The 24,147-nt window shown below is 41.5% G+C and overlaps 1 protein-coding gene across 2 annotated transcripts; it reads left to right on the forward strand.

Annotated features, from left to right (window-relative positions):
* The first annotated feature begins 1,174 nt into the window (after window positions 1-1,174).
* Window positions 1,175-23,697, forward strand: aldh3a2b (aldehyde dehydrogenase 3 family, member A2b). 2 transcript variants are annotated; one of them, XM_039006041.1, is made up of 11 exons: window positions 1,175-1,257; window positions 3,686-3,848; window positions 4,136-4,367; window positions 14,013-14,098; window positions 15,223-15,431; window positions 15,546-15,663; window positions 17,184-17,325; window positions 20,797-20,963; window positions 22,034-22,133; window positions 22,232-22,470; window positions 22,611-23,697. In XM_039006041.1, the coding sequence occupies exons 2-11, from the start codon at window positions 3,687-3,689 to the stop codon at window positions 22,623-22,625; spliced, it is 1,470 nt and encodes a 489-aa protein (XP_038861969.1). In that variant the 5' UTR covers window positions 1,175-1,257; window position 3,686; the 3' UTR covers window positions 22,626-23,697. The 2 variants fall into 2 exon arrangements, with proteins under 2 accessions (XP_038861969.1, XP_038861968.1); XM_039006040.1 differs by having other exon boundaries at window positions 1,184-1,436.
* Window positions 23,698-24,147: the final 450 nt, after the last annotated feature.

Consider the following 24,147-nt stretch of genomic DNA (forward strand, 5'->3'; position numbering starts at 1 on the left):
GATAACATGTCACTCAGCTACTAAAGCATTGTTTTATTTGTTCTTAAATTCTTAATGGAAATAAGAATTTGTTGGCCTATATCTTTAGATTCCTACAGCACCCGATGTCACAGGAAGGCCAGAAAGATCATGAAGTACAACAACCACCCGAGCCACTGCCTGTTCACTCTGCTACCATCCAGAAGGCGAGGTCAGTACAGGTGCATCAAAGCTGGGACCGAGAGACTGAAAAACAGCTTCTATCTCAAGGCCATCAGACTGTTAAACAGCAATCACTGACACAGAGAGGCTGCTGCCTACATACAGACTTGAAATCATTGGCCACTCTAACAAATGGACCACTAGTCACTTTATTAATGCCACTTTAATAATGATGTCTACATATCTTGCACTACTCATCCTAGATGTATACACTGTATTTTATACCGTCTATTGCATCTTGCCTATGCCGCTCTGTCATTGCTCATCCATATATTTATATGTATATATTCTTATTCCATTCCTTTACTTAGATTTGTGTGTATTAGGTATCTGTTGTGGAATTTTTAGATTACATGTTAGATATTGCTGCACTGTCGGGAACTAGAAGCACAAGCATTTCGCTACACTCACAATTGCATCTGCTAACCATGTGTATGTGACCAATAAAATTGGATTTGATGTATTAATCATTAGGCTATAGAAGCATTGGGCTCTCGAGTGGCACAGCAGTCTAAAGCACTGCATCTCAGTGCTAAAGAAGTCACTACAGACCCTGGTTCGTTTTCAGGATGTATCACAACCAGCAGTGATTGGGAGTCCCATAGGGCTGCGCACAATTGGCCCAGCGTTGTCCCTAACTGGGGTAGGCCGTCATTGAAAATATTAAATTGTTCTTAATTTACTTGCCTAGTTAAATAAAAAGTTTTAAAAAATGTGCTTTATTATTCTTTTCGCGATAGGCTTACCATTCTGCAGTGCAAAAAAAATGGTAAACAAAACAATATCATAAAATAAAATAAGGATCAAGTAAGGGATTATGCGTCACCGCCAGGTAATAACCATGTAGGAAAACATGGTCATAATATCATTGTGCATGGACTTCTGACGCTTGAGTGACAGGCGAACTAACCATTAACTACCCAACCAGCGTCCACCAATAGCAGAGGGGCAGAATTAACGGAGATCCACCCTTAGCAGCGGTGAAAAAGGGATGTTAATGATTTTCAGGGATTCAGCAATTTCAACCTAACTTCGCTTTTGCACTGTAAAACAGAAGTAGGTACTCCGCTGACGCGTCTTTCTTTGGCTGCCACATTAAGGGAATGGAGATCCGTATTTCATGTTTACTCTATAGTGGTTCGGACTGAGTTTGCGGATAATTTCTAACGTAGTTGATTCGGTATTTAGCAATTTTGCGAATAATCTGAGTGAGATTTGGAATAACAGCCCGCCAGGTAAGAGTTGAAGTTGTGTTTTGGAGTTACAAATTCATTTAGTGATAACCAAGGAACGTTACAGAATGGCCTGCTGCAAGCCAGTACAACGTTACTGTGTTAAAGGTTGTGGTCAAGCCTTTTCTACATGTTGACTCAGCATAATGGAATCATGAACAACACCTTCTCTCAAACTGATTATGTTTTAGCCATAACGAAGAGCTGTCTCTCAAACTCATGGCTACCGTGTAATTTAACGGTTCAGAATGATTCTATGATTTGATCTCGCATGGAGCCAGTGTTGTTACATAGCCTACAATGCGCTGTTCTTTAGTTCACAGGTAGTTACGCCGTTATAATGGGATAATACAACTCATTTACTTTGTCTTGTCTGTTTTAGCCTTTTGACAGCATTTCATCGTAGCTGTTATTGCCGACAACACCAAAGCAGGCATAGTCGGTTGACCAAGGCAAACAGAGCAACCTAGTAATTTGTGGATGTCCAAAATCAATTTATCAATTTCGTATGATATGTTACAAATTGCAATTCGTACAATATGTTACGAATTTAATTTGCAAACGTATGATACGTTATGAATTCCAATTTGATGTGGCTAACGTTTGCTTGTTGCCTAGGTGGCACCGAGTACCTACTTCCGTTTTACAGTTTACTAGGCTAGGGGTTAGGGCAGAGCTGCCAACTCTCTCGAATTTGCGGTGAGACACCCGCATTTGACCCTCTTCTCACGCTCTCACGGCACACCTCACAATATATCTCACGCATTGAAAAGTACTGCTTTTATTTTTCTAATTAGTCAGCGCGTTAACTTTTCAACTGTGCTCCAAATCGATGATACGGAACCCAGGACTCCCTGGAAAATAGTGACAATTGTTACTGAGTGGACTATCCTGGCTAAAATAAATGAGCGCAGTTTTAAAATAGGAGTTTCTGAGTCTCCAATTTAACACCATGAGTGGAACCTTTATCATTGTCCTGTCCTACCACAGCACTGTTAACCGCGGCACATTGAAGCATATGATTGGTCTAGTTATGTGAAGTATCAAGGGGATTGGATGCATGTCTTAAAGAAACGCCCCTCAAGATTAGAGTGACGTTGAATGGAGATAAATAACGACATCGATTTAATCCGCATTTGCACTAGTCCCCTTGTTTGGTGATTTGCATTTAGGGTGACAATGAAAAGGCATCAGACAGAGACCTACAGTATGTTTTAGCAGGGGCGTTTGGTAGGGTGACCTGATTTGTTAACTGTGAAAATAATTATGTCGAAAAGATTGTGAACCCAAAGCGTACATTTGATTCTAGAGGGGGGACAATAAATATAACAATTATTTGATTTATGGTGTTGGGGCAGATTAATGGCATTTTGTCTTCAGGAGATTTTATTTTTTATTTTACTTATTTTAGTCTGATCATTCTTAACAATTGGCTAAAATATAGGGTAATTAGTGTGCTTGTCAGCAAGAACAATACTGCTATTCCCCAATTTTGTCACATTAGTCATTTGAATACTAATATGCCTACTTTTGTCTTTGAAAATTAATTATATGAGGCTATGTATCGTCTGAAAAAAGTGCCCGTACTTTAAATGTCATCCCTCAAAATCTAAAAGTAACAAAGTCATAACATTTTGAGTTTAATGTTTAATATTTCATTTAATGTTCAAAGCATCCTGAATACACCTGACTTGTTGGGTTAAGGTTAAGATTAAGGGTTAGGAGTTAGGATTAGGGGAAAAGTTAGCTAACATGCTAAGTAGTTGCAAAAGAGCAAAAATGTACTAAGTAGTTGTAAAGTTGCTGTTAGCTAAAAAGCTAAAGTTGTCTAAGATGTGATTCAAACGCACAACTTTTGGGCTGCTAGAAGTTTGCGTTATACACCCATCCTCCCTGACCAAGCTCCCCTCCATTTGTTTTTGGCTTAAGTAACCTTCTGCCTTATGTAACCATACCAAACGTAACATATTGACTAATTTGAGTGTCCCAGATTTACATTTACTATGTTACGTCTTCGAGCCCAGGATGAACATAGTTAGGCTACTCATATCAGTATGTTGACTATCTAACATTATAGCCAATAGATGAAATCATCCCTCCCTGATATGCTGTGTTGATGACAACACGGTTGTGTGACTCAGGAGTATAAAAGATAAAATGGTTGTGAATAGTGCCGTTCGTTTACAGTAGAAACATTTATGTTATTTTGGGGGGCGTGTTTGTAACATCCACCCATCCATCACCTCTTGTAGAATGTCCCGTGAGCAGAAGGCGGTGGAGCGCGCGAGGAAAGCGTTCCTCACTGGCAGGTCGAAGCCCTTAGAACACCGGATCCGCCAGCTGAAGAACCTCCAGAGATTCCTCTTGGAGAGAGAGAAGGAGATAGCTGAGGCCATCAAGAAAGACCTGAACAAGGTAGAGAGACAAACAGACAGACACAGCGTGACTGAGAGAGGAGTGTGTGTGTGTGTGTGTGTGTGTGTGTGTGTGTGTGTGTGTGTGTGTGTGTGTGTGTGTGTGTGTGTGTGTGTGTGTGTGTGTGTGTGTGTGTGTGTGTGTGTGTGTGTGTGTGTGAGCATGTGCATAAATCTATTTGTGTGTCTGTCTTTGCAGCGTATGTTTGCACACGCACACGTGTGTCTGTGTGCATGTATCTAACCTCATCTATGTCCATATCCATCTTCTATCCTCCATTCATCCAGAGTGAGGCAGGCACCCAGCTGTATGAGACACTGGGCCTGGAAGGGGAGATTGTCCTTGCAGTGAAGAAGCTGGCAGAGTGGGCTGCCCCCCGGCCTGTTGAGAAGAACCTCCTGACCATCTCAGACACTGTTTACATCCAGCCTGAACCGCTGGGAGTGGTGCTCATCATAGGAGCATGGAACTACCCCTGGGCCGTTACCATACAGCCGCTTATAGGGGCTATCGCTGCAGGTAGGGGGGAGTGGGGGGTTGGGTAGTGTGTGTCTGTGTGCGTGTGTGTGTGTTTGTGTGTGACCTACCCCCAGACCATTCATCCATCTCTATTTCTCTCAGGCCAGGTCCTTTTAACTTTTAATCAGTATTGCACAATTTTCCTCTCAGCCTCTTACCTACCAAAGACAGGTTCAAAGTTCCTTGACTGTTATCAATTTGTGGGTGTGTGTGTGTGTGTGTTTGTGTGTGCTTGCATGCATGCATGCAAACTCTGAGCACTGCCACTATCAGGGACTTTATCCTCCAAGGGTGAGACTCCGTCCTTGTATTGTGTCAGTCATGATCATCTAGCCCTCCATCTTTCCCCCTTCCAAGATGGCCACCAGTTGAATGTACTTCTGAATTGTTCACGTTTGTTTTATTCACATTTGTCTGTTTTAAAAGCTTCTTGCCAATGATCACTTTGTTGTTTTGTATACAAACAGCACCACAGTAAACACCTGAGAGGTATACTACAAAGTTAGCCAGCTAACGTTGATAAACAACCAGAAATAACCACACATTTTTTGGTTAATTAATAAAGCTTCACTTAGACATGTGTCTTTGTACTCCCTGACGAATGATATGCTGCCGAAACGGGTCAGAGTTTTACAATCTTTGTTCCATTGAATAAAGGCATTTTAATTATATGAAGAGTGCCTTGATCCTCCTTTCTTTTTGATGACAAATTTATCCCAATTTATGACCAATTTACACCTTCTATCTACAAAGACCTAGCAGGGTTATATCATCCAATATCATACACATCAACCTACTCAGATTTACTACACACATAATATCTTGACCCAATTTTCTAACATCTGTGGCATTGGCTCAGGGGCAAACAGGCAAGGGAATAAAACAAATATTGCTAGAACCTGTTTCTTGGATTCTAAATATCAGACATTTGAAATCTAAAATGTTGACCATCATAATACCTCTTATGGCAGTGTCTTTACAAGCACAAATTATGGTCAATTTAGACTGAGAATAGTATCTAGTTATGATAAGGGGTGAAATAAGTATAGCCAGTTATAATTGTAACGGTTTAGCAGATTATAAAAAAAGAAGATTAGTCTTTACGTGGCTAAAAGAAAAGGAATATAACGTATACTGTTTACAGGAAACTTACTCTACATCCTTAGATGAAGTTGCGTGGGAAAAGTAATGGGGTGGTGAAACAATTTTCTGTCATGGACAAAGGAACTCAAAAGGTGTGATGATTTTAATTAACAAAACATTTGATCTGAATGTGCAAATAGTCAAGAATGATTCGCAAGGAAGGTGGATCTTTTTGAATATGAAAGTGGACAAAAAAGTGATTTGGCTCATTAATCTATGTGGTCCAAATCAGGATGATCCATACTTATTTGAAAATATTTATACCAATTTATTGAATTTACAGGCAACAAATGATCAAATCATTATGATAGGAGACTATAACTATCATCACCATGCCCTTAAGGAAATCACAAATATTATGGACACCTTAGAAATAGTGGATATTTGGAGACTAAAAAACCCTGACCAAGTGAGATATACATGGAGGAGACTTAATCAAGCTAGTCACGTTGAGTACTTTTTTGTCTCTTTCTCTCTTTTATCAAAGGTTAAAAAGGTTTTAATAGGAGACAGAATGCGGTCGGATCATCATCTAATTGGCCTTCACATAACTCTTATAGAATTACCATGTGGACGGGATATTGGAAATGTAATCAATGTTTACTGGAGAACCATTTATTTTTAACTAAGACAAAATAATTTATAACTGAATTTTTCCAGTATAATATAGGTTCAGCAAATCGCCTTATTGTTTGGGATACCTTTAAATGTACCTTCAGAGGTCATTCAATTCAATATTCATCAATATTAAAAAAGCAGTTTCTGGCTAAAGAGACCAGACTAACAAAGGAAATATATGAACTAATAGTACAGGTAGATACAAAATAAGTTAGAGGAAAAACAAAAAGAACTGGACGAACTTATTCAAGAACAATCTAATGTAATCTATTACAAAAATAAAGCAAACTGGATGGAATATGGAGAAAAATGCACAAAATTCTTCCTGAATCTCCAACACAGGAACGCTAACAAAAATTATTTGCAGAAACTCGTTACTGAAGACGGAGTCATCTATGATTTTCCTCAAATGATATTTTAAAAGAGGAAGCTAAATCATTTAAGGAGATGTTCTCTTTTCCTTCTCATCCTCACCCACTGAATGACGATTATTGTAAGGAATTCTTTCCAAATAATGCAAAAATGGAAAATTAACAAATGTACAGAAAGATCTGTGCGAAGGCCAAATTACAGAGGAATAACTTTGAGGCTATTAAATCCTTTCAGTCTGGAAAAACCCCAGGGCTTGATGGCAATCCGGTAAAGGTATATCGAGCATTTTTTGATATACTCAAAGCTCCATTGCTAGCTTGTTTTAAATACTCCTATAGAAATGGTAGTCTGTCAGGTACTCAGCAGGAAGGTTTGATTTCACTATTATTAAAACAAGAACCAGATGGCAAATATAAAGATCCAGTCTATCTAAAAAAAACTGGAGGCCTCTTACACTTCAGTGTTGTGGCGCAAAAATACTAGCGAAATGCAAAGCACTCAGAATTAAAAGGGCTTTACCGGGTATTTTTACATGGACGATACATTGGAGATAATATACGACAACTACTAGAAATTATAGAACATCATGAAACATCTAAGAAGCCAGGAATGGTATTTATAGCGGATTTTGAAAAGGCCTTTGATAAAGTAAGACTGGATTTTATTTATAAATGCCTGTATTTTTTTCAATTTCACTGATTCTCTTATAAAATGGGTAAAAGTAATGTATAACAACCCCAGGTGTAAAATAGTAAATAGTGGCTACTTCTCAGAGAGTGTTGAATTGTCAAGGGGAGTTAAACAAGGGTGTCCACTGTCACCATATGTATTTGTTATGGCCATCGAAATGCTAGCTACTAAAATATCAACATTAGAGGATTAGAAATCCATGGCTTATAAACAAAGGTGTCCATGTATGCCGATGACTCAAGTTTTATATTACGTCCGCAAGCTAGATCCTTGCAATGTCTCATTGAAGATCTAGATAATTTCTCTGGATTCTCTGGACTAAAACCTAAATATGATAAATCAAATCAAATGTTCAAATCAAATTGTATTAGTTACATGCGCCGAATATAACAGATGTAGACCTTCAAATGAAATGCTTACTTATGAGCCCCTAACCAACAATGCAGTTTTTAAAAATACCAAAATAAGTAAAACAAATAAGTTACAAACAACGCAAATAAACGATAAGTGTACAATATTACGTATTGGATCTTTAAAAAATACAACTTTTACATTACCCTGCAGTTTAACTATAAAATAGGCTGATGGTGAAGTAGACATACTTGGTATTCTTATCACAAAAGATATAAATAGGCTCTCCACAATGAATTTCAATAGAAACATTTTAAAAATAGACAAGATCCTGCAACCATGGATAGGTTTATGGAAAAATTGCCCTGATTAACTCCTTAGTCATATCTCAGTTTACTCACTTACTTATGGTGCTGCCTACTCCTGATGACTCGTTTTTCAAATCATATGAGCAAAAAATATTTTGCTTTATCTGGGACGCTAAACCAGACAAAATGCAGCGTGCCTATCTATATAATGAATATGAATTGGGTGGGTTGAGATTATTAAATATAGAAGCACTAAACCTCTCTAAAAGCTTCACTTATTCAAAAGTTTTACTTGAACCCTAAATAAGTAGATTACTAAAAATTTCCTTTTTGCCTTTGTGCCGATTGCCATGTCTCATTTTCGATTTTCGAAAATTCTTATTTTTTCAAAGTATCTCTCTTTTTCAAACAAGCATTGCAGAGCTGACTACAATTTCAATTTCATCCCTCTGAAAAGATAGAACAAATATTATGGCTGAACTCAAAACTGCTGTTTGATAAAATACCTGTATTTATGGGAAAGATGTTTGGAAAGCGTATTTGCTTTTTAAATTATATTTTACATTGGAATGGTAGAGTTATCAGAATTGTATAGGAAGGTCTGCTCAATCCAAGAGTACAAACAATTGAATATTACCCCCAAAATGGAGGAGGCAGGTGGCAGTGGGAGGAGGTAGGGAACTGGTCTGTCTGCCCAATATATAGGATCAAAACTGGTGGAAGAATAAAAATAGCATATATAGGAAAGTATACCAGTTTCATTTGAGGACCAGGAGGTTTTTTTATGTACCGATTCCATGGTACAGGGTGTATGAGTTGATATATAAAACAACTGAAGATTTAAGACTTCGTGATTTTCAGCTAAAATTATTATATAGAATTCTTGCCACCAACAAAATATTGAATATTCGGGGGGCATTCAATCATCAAAGCTCTGCAGATTTTGTTGTGAGGATACAGAATCAATTATTTTGGTATTACCCTCATGTAGCCTGTTTCTGGTCTCAGGTTCAGGAATGGCTGAAAATGCAGAACATTGATCTAAAATTGACCCTAGAAATACTACTGTTAGGAGATCTGGAGAGACCGGGTCAGTCAATTAATAATATACTAATACTCTTAGTAAAAGTATTTACCTTCAACTAGCAATCTGTGGATTCTATTCAATTAGATAGATTGAAATTGTATGATAAACATTTCAGTATAGTTGAAAGATATCAGAGCTAGATAGCTCTGAATCATGTAGTAACCAATCATGTAGTACTAATTCAAAGCAGCCACCCTTTGCCTTGATGACAGCTTTGCACACTCTTGGCATTCTCTCAACCAGCTTCATGAGGTAGTCACCTGGAATACTTTGTTAAAAGTTAATTTGTGGAATTTCTTTCCTTCTTAATATGTTTGAGCCAATCAGTTGTGTTGTGACAAGGTAGGGGGGTATACAGAATATAGCCCTATTTGGTAAAAGATAAAGTCCATATTATGGCAAGAACAGCTCAAATAAGCAAAGAGAAACTACAATCCATCATTACTTTAAGAAATTAAGGTCAGTCAATCTGGAAAATGTCAAGAACTTTGAAAGTTTCTTCAAATGCAATCGCAAAAACCATCAAGCTCTATGATGAAACTGGCTCTCATGAGGACCGCCACAGGAAAATAATTCCCAGAGTTACCTCTGCTGTAGAGGATAAGTTTATTAGACTTACCAGCCTCAGAAATCGGAAATTAACTGCACCTCAGATTGCAGCCCAAATAAATGCTGAACAGAGTTGAACAGAGTTCAACTAACAGACACATCTCAACATCAACTGTTTAGAGGAGACTGTGTGAATAAGGCCCTCATGGTCAAATTGCTGCAAAGAAACCACTACTAAAGGACACCAATACGAAGAAGCGACTTCCTTGGGCCAAGAAACACAAGCAATGGACATTAGAACGGTGGAAATCTGTCTTTTGGTCTGATGAGTCAAAGATTCAGATTTTTGGTTCCCAGATGATCAGATGAACAGATGATCTCCGCATGTTTGGTTCCCACCGTGAAGCATGGAGGAGGAGGTGTGATGGTGTGGGGGTGCTTTGCTGGTGACACTGTCTGTGATTTATTTAGAATTCAATCACACTTAACCAGCATGGCAACCACAGCATTCTGCAGCAATACACCATCCCTTCTGGTTTGCGCTTAATGGGACTATCATTGGTTTTTCAACAGGACAATGACCCAACACACCTCCAGGCTGTGTAAGGGCTATTTTACCAAGAAGGAAAGTGATGGAGTGCTGCATCAGATGACCTGGCCGCCACAATCCCCCAACCTCAACCCAATTGAGATGGTTTGGGATGAGTTGGACCGCAGAGTGAAGGAAAAGCAGCCAACAAGTGCTCAGCATGTGTGGGAACTCCTTCAAGACTGTTGGAAAAGCATTCCAGGTGACTACCTCATGAAGCTGGTTAACAAGAGTGTGCAACGCTGTCATCAAGGCAAAGTGAGGCTATTTCGAAGAATCTAAAATCTAAAATATATTTTCATTTGTTTAACACTTTTTTGGTTACTACATGATTCCCAATGTGTTATTTCATAGTTTTGATGTCTTCACTATTATTCTACAATGTAGAAAATAATAAAAATAAAGAAAAACCCTTGAATAAGTAGGTGTTTCCAAACTTTTGACTGGTACTGTGTGTTTTTGGTTGTTGAGTCAATTAGACCATGGCCATTTCAAGCTTATCTTTCTAAAAAATGTAAAGTTATTTCAGCATTTAGGCATGTTAGCTGGCTAACTGATTGATCCGTTCTACTGTGTAATCCCAACCCCCTGTGGGGTATTAGTTTAACATCATTAGCATTTGACCAGAGAGCTTTTAATTGGTCAGTGGTCAGCATTTGTCATAGTGTTGTGTTGAAGTGAATATTGTGCATTAACATTTCTCAAATTCCATTGTATTTTTTTTCTTCTATTGCATTATTGACTGTACGTTTGTTTATTCCATGTTCAACTTTGTGTTGTTGTTTGTGTCGCCCTGCATTGCTTTATCTTGGCCAGGTCGCAGTTGTAAATGAGAACTTGTTCCTAACTGGCCTACCTGGTTAAATAAAGGTGAAATCATATATATTTTTTAACCAGTCTTACCATTGGAAGAGAGCGGTGGGTCTATGTAGCATCTAGATCTTTGGAGTTTAAGTGGTTTGGCCCACATCCAATGATCTATATTTCTCTGGTTAAGCCTTAACTGAGACGTAAAAAAATCAAATCAAATTTTATTTGTCACATACACATGGTTAGCAGATGTTAATGCGAGTGTAGCGAAATGCTTGTGCTTCTAGTTCCGACAATGCAGTAATAACCAACGAGTAATCTAACCTAACAATTCTACAACTACTACCTTATTTTTATTTATTTTATTTTTTATTTATCCTTTATTTTACCAGGTAAGTTGACTGAGAACACATTCTCATTTGCAGCAACGACCTGGGGAATAGTTACAGGGGAGAGGGATGAATGATCCAATTGTAAACTGGGGATTATTAGGTGACCGTGATGGTTTGAAGGCCAGATTGGGAATTTAGCCAGGACACCGGGGTTAACACCCCTACTCTTACAATAAGTGCCATGGGATCTTTAATGACCTCAGAGAGTCAGGACACCCGTTTAACGTCCCATCTGAAAGACAGCACCCTACACAGGACAGTGTCCCCAATCACTGCCCTGGGGGATTGGGGGATATTTTTTAGACCAGAGGAAAGAGTGCCTCCTACTGGCCCTCCAACACCACTTCCAGCAGCATCTGGTCTCCCATCCAGGAACTGACCAGGACCAACCCTGCTTAGCTTCAAAAGCAAGCCAGGAGTGGTATACACAAGTGTAAAGGGATAAAGAATATGTACATAAAGATATACGAATGAGTGATGGTACAGAACGGCATAGGCAAGATGCAGTAGATGGTATCGAGTACAGTATATACATATGAGATGAGTAATGTAGGGTATGTAAACATAAAAGTGCATAGTTTAAAGTGGCTAGTGATACATGTATGACATAAAGATGGCAAGATGCAGTAGATGATATAGAGTACAGTATATACATATACATTATATTAAGTGGCATTGTTTAAAGTGGCTAGTGATACATTTTTGATCGATTTCCATTATTAAAGTGAGCTGGAGTTGAGTCAGTATGTTGGCAGCAGCCACTCGATGTTAGTGGTGACTGTTTAACAGTCTGATGGCCTTGAGATAGAAGCTGTTTTTCAGTCTCTCGGTCCCTGCTTTGATGCACCTGTACTGACCTCGCCTTCTGGATGATAGCGGGGTGAACAGGCAATGGCTCGGGTGGTTGTTGTCCTTGATGATCTTTATGGCCTTCCTGTGACATCGGGTGGTGTAGGTGTCCTGGAGGGCAGGTAGTTTGCCCCCGGTGATGCGTTATGCAGACCTCACTACCCTCTGAAGAGCCTTACGGTTGTGGGCAGAGCAGTTGCCGCACCAGGCGGTGATACAGCCCGACAGGATGCTCTCGATTGTGCATCTGTAGAAGTTTGTGAGTGCTTTTGGTGACAAGCCGAATTTCCTCAGCCTCCACAACGCTGTCTGTGTGGGTGGACCATTTCAGTTTGTCCGTGATGTGTACGCCGAGGAACTTAAAACCTACTACCCTCTCCACTACTGTCCCGTCGATGTGGATAGGGGGGTGCTCCCTCTGCTGTTTCCTGAAGTCCACAATCATCTCCTTTGTTTTGTTGACGTTGAGTGTGAGGTTATTTTCCTGACACCACACTCCGAGGGCCCTCACCTCCTCCCTGTAGGCCGTCTCGTCGTTGTTGGTAATCAAGCCTACCACTGTAGTGTCGTCCGCAAACTTGATGATTGAGTTGGAGGCGTGCATGGCCACGCAGTCGTGGGTGAACAGGGAGTACAGGAGAGGGCTCAGAACGCACCCTTGTGGGGTCCCAGTGTTGAGGATCAGCGGGGTGGAGATGTTGTTACCTACCCTCACCACCTCGGGGCGGCCCTTCAGGAAGTCCAGTACCCAGTTGCACAGGGCGGGGTCGAGACCCAGGGTCTCGAGCTTGATGACGAGTTTGGAGTTAAATGCTGAGCTGTAGTCGATGAACAGCATTCTCACATAGGTATTCCTCTTGTCCAGATGGGTTAGGGCAGTGTGCAGTGTGGTTGCGATTGCGTCGCCTGTGGACCTATTGGGGCGGTAAGCGAATTGGAGTGGGTCTAGGGTGTCAGGTAGGGTGGAGGTGATATGGTCCTTGACTAGTCTCTCAAAGCACTTCATGATGACGGAAGTGAGTGCTACGGGGCGGTAGTCGTTTAGCTCAGTTACCTTAGCTTTCTTGGGAACAGGAACAATGAGTCTCCCAGTTGAGTCTCCCAGTAACAAGTTCCCATTCTGATTGGATTGGTAGTGGAAACACTTTGAGGAAACATCTTGTCTGGTTATCTTTCGTCCTAGTTCCTCCTGGTTCTTGTAATGGAGAAATGGCATAATATATTTAACAGACATTTAGCATTCAGCCAAGTAAATAGCTGTTGGCATTGATCTTGGACTGTTATTGATTAATGTGTGTGTTGGGCTGGACTTTATTCTCTAACCCTGCTATCAGTTACCAGAGGCAAGGTTATGGCCGTTCACTCGGTGAGAGTTCTGCCTTGCCTTACAGAAGGCCCTTTACACACACACCAGTCATCCCGGTGGATGGTGGCTGCAGAGGGACATATAGTACTGTAATATCATATGTGATACATATATTTTGTTAAAGGGTCTATTGCAATGACTGTGATATGTGGTTGTTTTCCCTACTAAACTTCTTAAATACACTTAAGAGTGTCTGCTAACTCAGAGTTTCCCAAACTTGGCACACCCCCCCCAACTGAATAAAATGTAAATGTAATGTCATAATGGCTCTGCAGGTGTGAACCAAACATTGGATTAGACTGAATAAGAGATAAGTAAACATATAAATAGAATAAGGATCTCTTTCTATGCCAGTAAATGCCAACACATTCTGTCTGTCCCGACTCATAAGGTATCACTCCAACTGCAACTTTGTTTGTCTGCCCCAAGACTTATTACCCCAGTGCTAACCAATAACTCCATTGTTCGTCTTAGCATCCTCAAGCTAATGCTAACGACAACTGTACTATTCTCTGTGCCAGGCAACGCGGCTGTGGTGAAGCCGTCTGAGGTGTGTGTCCACACCGCCAAGGTTATGGAGGACCTGCTGCCCGCCTACATAGACAAGGTAAAACACATGCACATGCAGCCACACACTAGGGGGTTGAACGTTTAAACATCTTAATGATAAGAAAACTCCCAAATAGAAAAAATATATTTATTCCCCACTCCCCCCACAAAATTTTAATCACAGTGCAGCTGGCTCACCTGTGCTTTCTCTTCGCTAATGATGCAAGTGTGTTTTCAGTCTTTGGTCTGTTGCGTGTAGAATATTCTAGCCTATTCATTGATGATAGGCCCAAGAAATTGCAAAATACAGCATTCCATTGCGATATGTAGCTTTTGATTGCCGCTAGATAGGCATGGTTGCATGGTTCTGACTCTGTCTGCCAGGTGGTCTACCTGCCTATACTGTGCCCCTCCCCTTTCTCTCGGTCCCTCGCTAGCTCGCTATGAAAAACGTTTGTGTTCTCGGGAGTACAGCAACTAATCAGTCATCTCCGTTCCAAAAAGAATCAATCTTAGGAGTCGATTCCGAGCGGAAGATGTGTTTTCTTTCTACTAAATGTCTTGGTAAGTCACGGTATTTAACAAACTTTAAAGTACTTTTTTAGGAGAGAGTGGTCTGACTCTGCGTGCAGCTCGAGATTATTTGATTGACATTTCTGTTCGCCTAGTGATTGACGTATGAGTCCCGTTTCATAAATGGCATTCCTTTATAGACAAGTAAAATGCCTGTTCAATTGCGCTTCGAAAGTTTCTCGAGAGAAGGTTTAGTGTCGGCATTTAAAAAGCCATAGTGTACCCTTACCGCTGTAGGGGTGGCAGATAGCCTAGCGATAAAGAGTGTTTTGCCAGTATCCGTAAGGTAGCTGGTTCGAATCCCTGAGCCGACTAGGTGACAAATCTGTTGATGTATAAACAGTGTGTATCTACCTCCCTGTTGGGGTGGCAGGTAGCCTAGCGGGAAAAAGCGTTGGGCCAGTACCTGAAAGGTAGCTGGTTCAAATCCCCTAGGTGACAAATCTGTTGATGTGTCCTTGAGCAAGGTACTTATCCTTAATTGCTCCTGTAAGTTGCTCTTTACAATAGCATCTGCTAAATGACATAAATGTATTTCTATGTAATCTTGTATATAACATCATGCATAATGTGTTGTACATAACAATGTGTTTTTCCCTGCATCTCTAGGAGTTGTACCCGGTGGTGACAGGGGGTGTCTCAGAGACCCAGGAGTTGCTGCGTCAGCGGTTCGACCATGTGTTCTACACAGGGAACAGCATGGTGGGGAAACTGGTGATGGAGGCAGCAGCCAAACACCTCACCCCCGTGACCCTGGAGCTGGGGGGCAAGAGCCCCTGTTACATCGACAAGAACTGTGACATCCCCATCGCCTGCCGGTAAGAGAACACACCCAGATACAGAAACGGACAGACAGACACAGATACAACGTTCTAACTCTCTTCCGTTTCTCGCCTTGTCCCTCCCTCCCTTCCCTCTTCTCTCTCCTGTAGGCGTGTGACATGGGGGAAGTATTCTAACTGTGGGCAGACGTGTATCGCTCCAGACTACATCCTGTGTGAGCCCAGCATTCAGGGCCGCGTGCTGGAGGAGATCAAGAAGTCCATCAAAGTACAACTCACTATGTTGGGAGTATAAAACGGAGTATATATCTGGCTTCACTAACTAAGCATTGAGTAGCAACCATGAAGGTACTGACAGTTTTTGTTGGAGTGAAAAAGGAGGCCCTTTTCCTGACGTTTTTGTCCCACAAAACCAGTGCTCTCACAAGCTTATTATAATTATAGACAGGTGGGTTGTTTAGCAACAAAAACGTTGGTGCAAAACAGACGGCGTTGGTTTAAAATCAAAAGGAAATCAACTATATTTCATCTCCAAATGTTTATTGAAAATATAAATACATTTGCACAATGAACACTTGTTAACTCTCAAATACATTGTTATTAGGGATGCGATGTAAAAAATAAAAATAAAAATTATTTCACCTTTATTTAAGCAGGTAGGCTAGTTGAGAACAAGTTCTCATTTGCAACTGCGACGTGGCCAATATAAAGCAAAGCAGTTCGACACAAACAACACAGAGTTACACATGGAGTAAACAAACATACAATCAATAATACAGTAGAAAAGTCTATATACAGCATGTGCAAATGAGGTAGGATAAGGGAGGTAAGGCAATAAATAGGCCATGGTGGTGAAGTATTTACAATATAGCAATTAAACACTGGAATGGTAGAATGTGCAGAAGATGAATGTGCAAGAAGAGATACTGGGGTGTAAAGGAGCAAGATAAATAAATAAATACAGTATGGGGATGAGGTAGATTGGATGGGCTATTTACAGATGCAGTGATCTGTGAGCTGCTCTGACAGCTGGTGCTTAAAGCTAGTGAGAGTCTCCAGCTTTAGTGATTTTTGCAGTTCATTCCAGTCATTGGCAGCAGAGAACTGGAAGGAGAGGCAGCCAAAGGAAGAATTGGCTTTGGGGGTGACCAGTGAGATATACCTGCTGGAGCGCGTGCTACGGGTGGGTGCTGCTATGGTTACCAGTGAGCTGAGATAAGGCGGGGCTTTACCTAGCAGAGACTTGTAGATGACCTGGAGCCAGTGGGTTTGGCGACGAGTATGAAGCGAGGGCCAGCCAACGAGAGCGTACAGGTCGCAGTGGTGGGTAGTATATGGGGCTTTGGTGACAGAACGGATGGCACTGTGATAGACTGCATCCAATTTGTTGAGTAGAGTGTTGGAGGCTATTTTGTAAAGGACAAAATCTGTAGTTTTGGCTGATACCGATATCCAATATTTTCCTTGCCAAAAAACCTGATACCTATAGCCGATATTTACAATTTTAGCGACCTTTTAAGCATTCTAGTACAGTTAAATAGTAGAAACACACACACACACAATCCAATTTTTGACATAAAGGCATATACGTGACATAAGTCAAGATACCATGTCTTGTTTTCAGGTGTTAAGAACAAGATGAAACTAGCTAAAACAATCCACCTACGATTTCCCACATTACAGCTTCTTGACATAATTTTCGAGTCATCATTTTCGTGACTTTGTCAGGCAACCCATTTATTATGTAATGTACAATTGGTCAATTGTGTACATGTATTTTCCTTTCAGGCCTTCTACACAGAGGACCCCAAGACCTGCCCCGACTACGGACGCATCATCAACCAGCGCCACTTCAAACGCATCATGGCCATGACAGAGGACAGCACCATCGCTATAGGAGGGGATAGTGATGAGTCAACGTGCTACATAGGTACTACTTATGACAAGCATAATGCTACATAGATACTGTACTACTTATGATAGGCATAGCTACCTAAAATGGCGCCGGAGAAGAAGGCTGACGTTTTACGTGCCCCCAACCAGTGTTTTTTGTTAGTTTCTTTGCATTGTTTGTAACTTATTTTGTATATAATGTTGCCGCTACCGTCTATTATGACCGAAAATAACTTCTGGACATCAGGACTGTGATTACTCACCACGGACTGGCAGAATCCTTTTTTTCCTTTAACGAGTCTGACGAGCGCGACGTGAATGATATACTGCTCTCCCAGGAACAGGCCCAGATCCCTATGATTTGCGTGAAGAGAAAAAGGGGCCAAAGGGCGGGCTGCCTTCTGAGAATTTGTAGGCGATCAAATAAACCCCCACTTCCTTCCATTCTTCTAGCCAACGTGCAACCTTTGGAAAATAAAATAGAAGACCTACGTGGAAGATTAAACTCTCAAGCTATTGCTCGCCTGAGGTAGAGTATCTCATGATAAGCTGTAGACCACACTATCTACCTAGAGAGTTTTCATCTGTATTTTTCGTAGCTGTTTTACATACAACCACAGACTGAGGCCTGGCACTAAGATAGCATTGAATGAGCTGTATTCCGCCCTAAGCAAACAAGAAAATAATCACCCAGAGGCGGCACTCCTAGTAGCCGGGAACTTTAATGCAGGTAAACTTAAATCCTTTTTCTATCAGCATGTTAAATGTGCAACCAGAGATGCATACAAAGCTCTCCCTCACCCTCCATTTGGCAAATCTGACCATAATTCTATCCTCCTGATTCCTGCTTACAAGCAAAATTTAAACAGGAAGCACAAGTGACTTGATCAATAAAAAAGTGGTCAGATGCTAAACTACAGGACTGTTTTGCTAGCACAGATTGGAATATGTTCCGGGATTCCTCCAATGGCATTGAGGAGTACACCACATCAGTCGTTGGCTTCATCAATAAGTGAATCGATGACGTCGTCCCCACAGTGATTGTACGTACATACCCCAACCAGAAGCCATGGATTGCAGGCAACATCCGTACTGATCTAACGGCTAGAGCTGCCGCTTTCAAGGAGCGGGAAACTTATAAGAAATCCCGCTATGCCCTCCGACGAATCATCAAACAGGCAAAGCGTCAATACAGGACTAAGATCGAATCGTACTACACTGGCTCTGACGGTCGTCGGATGTGACAGGGCATGCAAACCATTACAGACTACAAAGGGGAGCACAGACGAGAGCTGCCCAGTGACATGAGCCTACCACATGAGCTAAACTACTTCTATGCTCGCTTCGAGGCAAATAACACTAAAACAGGCATGAGAGCACCAGCTGTTCCGGGAAGACTCTGATCACGCTCTCCGCAGCCGATGTGAGTAAGACCTTTAAACAGGTCAACATTCACAAGGCCGCAGGGCCAGACGTGTACTGCGAGCATGCGCTGACCAACTGGCAAGTCTCTTCACTGACATTTTCAACTTCTCCCTGTCCGAGTCTGTAATACCAACATGTTTTAAGCAGACCACCATATTCCCTGTGCCCAAGAACACTAAGGTAACCTGCCTAAATGACTACCGACCCGTAGCACTCACGTCTGTAGCCATGAAGTGCTTTGAAAGGCTAGTCATGGCTCACATCAACACCATTATCCTAGAAACCCTAGACCCACTCCAATTTGCATACCGCCCCAACAGATCCACAGATAATGCAATGTCTATTGCACTCCACACTGGCCTTTTACACCTGCACAAAAGGAACACCTATGTGATAATGCAATTGATTGACTACAGCTCAGCATTCACAACATAGCACCCTCAAAGTTCATCAATAAGCTAAGGACCCTGGGACTAAACACCTCCCTCTGCAACTGGATCCTGGACCTCCTGACGGGCTGCGCCCAGGTGGTAAGGGTAGGTAACAACACATCTGCCACACTGATCTTCAACACAGGGGCCCCTCAGGGGTGCATGCTCAGTCCCCTCCTGCACTCCTTGTTCACTCATGACTGCACGGCCAGGCACGATTCCAACACCATCATTAAGTTTGCCGATGACACAACAGTGGTAGGCCTGATCACCGACAACGACGAGACAGCCTATAGGAAGGAGGTCAGAGACCTGGCCATGTGGTGCCACGACAACAACCTCCCCCTCAACGTGATCAAGACAAAGGAGATGATTGTGGACTACAGGAAAAAGAGGACCGTGCACGACCCCATTCTCATTGACGGGGCTGTAGTGGAGCAGGTTGAGAGCTTCAAGTTCCTTGGTGTCCACATCACCAACAAACTAACATGGTCCAAGCACACCAAGACAGCCGTGAGAGGGCACGGCAACACCTATTCCCCCTCAGGATACTGAAAAGATTTGGCATGGGTCCTCAGATCCTCAAAAGGTTCTATAACTGCACCATCGAGAGCATCCTGACTTGTTGCATCACTGCCTGGTATGGCAACTGCTCGGCCTCCGACCGCAAGGCACTACAGAGGGTAGTGCGAATGGCCCAGTACATCACTGGGGCCAAGCTCCCTGCCATCCAAGACTCCAGCCACCCTAGACATAGACTGTTCTCCCCCTTCACCCTCTTTTACACCGCTGCTGCTCTCTGTTGTTATCATCTATTCATAGTCACTTTAATAACTCTAACTACATGTACATATTACCTAAACTAACCCGGTGCCCTGCACATTGACTCTGTACTGGTACCCCCCTGTATATAGTCTCGCTATTGTTATTTTATTGCTGCTCTTTAATTACTTGTTACTTTTATTTCTTATTCTCGTCCTTATTTTTTTAAACTGCATTGTTGGTTAGGGGCTCGTAAGTAACCATTTCACTGTAAGGTGAAATGTTGTATTCACCTGTTGTATTCGGCGCATGTGACTAATAAAATTTGATTTGATTTGATGATACGTACTTGTAGGTATCACTTTTCCTATCAAAACTGCCTCAACTCCTTCCAACATTACTTCCTACACTATTCAATCTCCATTTTTATAATTAGTTGATTGTTTGTTTTGCCTTTTGTTTTCCTTTGAAATTCTTTCTGTAAGCGCTATACAAGTTGAATACATTATTTGTATTATATGACTGTCATAGGACTCCATAGGTATCACATACACATACCCTACAGTTGGTTACCATGACACATCTAGTTGTATATCTATGCTCCCCTCTTCAGCTCCTACAGTACTGCTATGGGGTAAAAGTTGGTTTCCCATCTAGTTGATGTGTATCTATACTCTGGCCACCACATACCCTGCTGTTGGTTACCCTGACACATCTAGTTGTGTATCTATGCTCCCCTCCTCAGTTCCTACAATACTGCTATGGGGTTAAAGTTGGTTTCCCATCTAGTTGACCTCTAAATATATTCTCCCCTACTCAGACCATACAGTGCTGCTACTGGTTTCCCTGACACATCTAGTTAATCCATATCTGTCCTCCCTCCTTCTCAGCTCCTACAGTCCTGAAGGACGTGCAGGTGAACTCCAAGGTGATGCAGGAGGAGATTTTTGGTCCCCTGCTCCCCATCCTGACGGTCAGTGGAGTGGACGAGGCCATCGACTTCATCAACAAGGGAGAGAAACCCCTCGCCCTCTATATCTTCTCACCTGATGACAAGGTAACTACTCACACATATGTAGCGTGGTTCATTCTGCGTTGTGCACTTTTAATTAGGACGCTGCCACAACTGACGGTCTGCTAGTTGAATTCTTTTGATTTGCCCTGCACACGAAGAGACAACACACATTATGTTAACCCTTAGCGCAGTTCTAGCTCTCAGGCACCTTGCTAGCCGAAGGTCAGGCAAAAGAGAGCGTCAAAAGGAAATAACATGTGCTGTGTGCACACATTCAATGCACAACAGCACACCATACAATACAATACAAGTAAAATGATACAGAACATCATTCGGACAAAATAAAAGACATACCTGCACACGAAGAGACAACACACATTATGTTAACCCTTGGTGCAGTCCTAGCTCTCAGGCACCTGCGCAAGCACATGGACACTCACTCAAACACTGTCCCAAGTACTCACAAGTTACAATAGATACCCTAGTTAGCGAGCTTTGTGAAACTTGTTAACATAAATCTTTATATTATCCACATTGTAACAAACTTATGGTAGCATAACAGTACATCGTGTAACATTATGACGGTTTTATATTGAACAATTGCGGAGCCAAGGACAACATACCTTGCTAGCCGAAGGTCAGGCAAAAGAGAACGATAAAGGGGTACGGAAATACAGATAACCTGCGATGGGCCAAACCAAAATATACACAACTTTTACAATCACGTGTATGTACAATATTGATATGAAAATGTGTTTGTACACCAAAGAAAAACATTAGCTATGCAGCTGTAATTAAATAAAAAAATAAACTGAATTATTATTATTATTATCAAATTATTAACATCCCCTCTTGACCTGGCCTATTTGAATTGGTCCTTGTGTGCAACTTGGTGCATAATCTAGGGGAACACCATCACACTGCTACACATGCACACATATAGAGAACACACAAGCACATGCTCAGCAACTATTTCTTTTAAAAACAATAATGGTTGGCTGTTTTTTTATTTCAAATGTCTCATTCTCTCTCTCTCCCCTCCTACTCAACCCTCCCTCCCTTTCTCTTCTCTCTCTGCATCCCCTTCTCTCTCGTTCTCTCTCTCTCTTTAGGTGATAAAGAAAGTGATAGCAGAGACCTCCAGTGGAGGAGTGTTGGCTAATGACTGTCTTGTGCACTACTCTGTCAGTGCACTGCCCTTTGGTGGAGTGGGTAAGTAAGGTTCACTATATAACACACCAACAAAAAATTGCTGTTTCACACGGAGTCAAATGAGCAGAGATATGTGTTCTTCATATTTCCCCTTGTAGGTAACAGTGGTATGGGCAGCTACCACGGAAAGTTCAGCTTTGACAACCTGAGCCACCTGAGGGGCTGTCTTATCAAGCAGCTGAAGATGGAGGGGGTTAACGACATGCGCTACCCTCCCCATACTGCCAAGAAACTGTTCTGGGCACGCTTCTTCATCCTCAAAAATCCAGACCTGGGGTGGTTAGGCCGCATGACGCTGCTCGCTATCATCGCTGTGGTGGCTGCTGTGGTGCTAAAGGTTAGGGGGAAGGAGGAAAGTGTTGGGGAAGGAGGAAAGTGTTGGGGAGGGGGGGGGGGGGGCTAGTAAGAAGCGATTTGGGAATTTTAGATTGAGTTTCACTGATTGGTGGATGTGTGTGTTTCTGTGTGTTTCTTCAGAGATATCTTCAGTGAGATCAAACAAGTCTACCCGTACTTCTGGCCTGATGTTACTCTGGTGACCCGCTGGACCCTGGAACAGAGTTGGGTCTAAAAGTGCTAAATTAACTTTGACGCGGTTAAGATTCTGTCTGCTTCAAGATAATAATCATCCGTAACCATAGTAATGTCAGGTTCAACCTTTAACCCCTCCGTCACCATGACAATGAGAGAGTGAATGGGAAGTGGCCCCAATAACCCCTATTAGAATTATTATGCAATTCTGCATGAAGCCGTTTCAGAAGGATTAGCTTGCTAATGCTTACTAACATTAGCTAGCAGCAACAGATTTTATGAATGTGATCTTTTATCTGATTTATGGCACTTTAATCAGTGTAATATTATGTGAAGGTTAGTTAAACCTGTCCGCTTTTTATTTTAAGCCTTAAAACGTTGAAATGTTTGCTGCTTATTAACTTTTTGGATAATGTATCAAAAGAAACAATGCAGAACTCTTCTGCCCAGTTATAACCTTTATATCACTGTGCTTTGAAGCAGCATAGCTGACCTATATGCAAGGTTCTCTAAGGATTGCATAAATCCCTTTCATATGAATGAATAATCATGAAGTATTGTGTGTTAATACTGTACTACTATTACGCATGCTTGTATGTTTCAGTCAGCCTCAGAGAAGCACAACTCCAGTTCTGTTATCATTTCAGTTTTTAATTTCAACCGTTAGAAAGAGATTGCAATGGAGATGTATTTTATTTGAAGTAGAACTTTAACATTCCCTATCAGTGATTTACTGATTTTCCAGGGCAATTTACTGCTTTTCCAGGGCAATTGTTATTTTTGTTGCATTGTATTTTTTATGTTTCACATTCACACTATGTGCCTGAAACAAAACCAAATAACCAACCTTTCGAGAATTCCACCTTCCTTTTCACCAGAGTTCTTAAAATATTTGCCTGAAGAACTTGTATTCAATAGCTCAGGATGGAACAAAGTATGACAACTACTATGTCTGAGCAACAATGAAGGAGTAACAGCGTATAATTTCAATGATTGTAATTCATTTGTAATAAATCCGTTTTTATGTCCTTCACTTATTGATTGCGGTTGTGTTGTTGATAGGGAATGAGAGGAATATCCAGTGGCGATTTTAGCATGTGAATCTTGGTGTGGCAAACTCCCCCCAATTTTTTTTATGCATGCCAGCAAAGGCACTACACAACACTAAACAATAGATGGAATGCACTATAACGGTGACAAACGGTGCCCACAAACTGTTAGGGCCTACATAAAGCTGTCCCAACAGCAGAGCTTTCTTTTCAGCACCATGGAGTGAATTCTTACCACCGCCACACCTGGCTTTCAGCGGAGCCTTGTCTGGCAGCGAAACAGTTCATTCAGCCTCATTTACTGCCTTTTACAAACACTCATTTGATATGGCTGACTTGCTTAAACAAATGTGGTTTCTACTGACAATTGATATGTACAAACTATGGCATAAGGGAATGATGAGCGGATAAGAGGCAATCCGTAATTTCGATTA

This window comes from Salvelinus namaycush, chromosome 12 (genome assembly GCF_016432855.1).
Source record: "Salvelinus namaycush isolate Seneca chromosome 12, SaNama_1.0, whole genome shotgun sequence".
In the NCBI taxonomy this organism is placed as follows: Eukaryota; Metazoa; Chordata; class Actinopteri; order Salmoniformes; family Salmonidae; genus Salvelinus; species Salvelinus namaycush.

Coding starts and splice junctions, on each gene's coding strand:
- aldh3a2b (XM_039006041.1), top strand. CDS start 3,687: ATGTCCCGTGAGCAGAAGGCGGTGGAGCGCGCGAGGAAAGCGTTCCTC. Junction 3,849..4,135: donor TCAAGAAAGACCTGAACAAG/GTAGAGAGACAA, acceptor CCATTCATCCAG/AGTGAGGCAGGCACCCAGCT. Junction 22,134..22,231: donor ACTGCCCTTTGGTGGAGTGG/GTAAGTAAGGTT, acceptor TTCCCCTTGTAG/GTAACAGTGGTATGGGCAGC.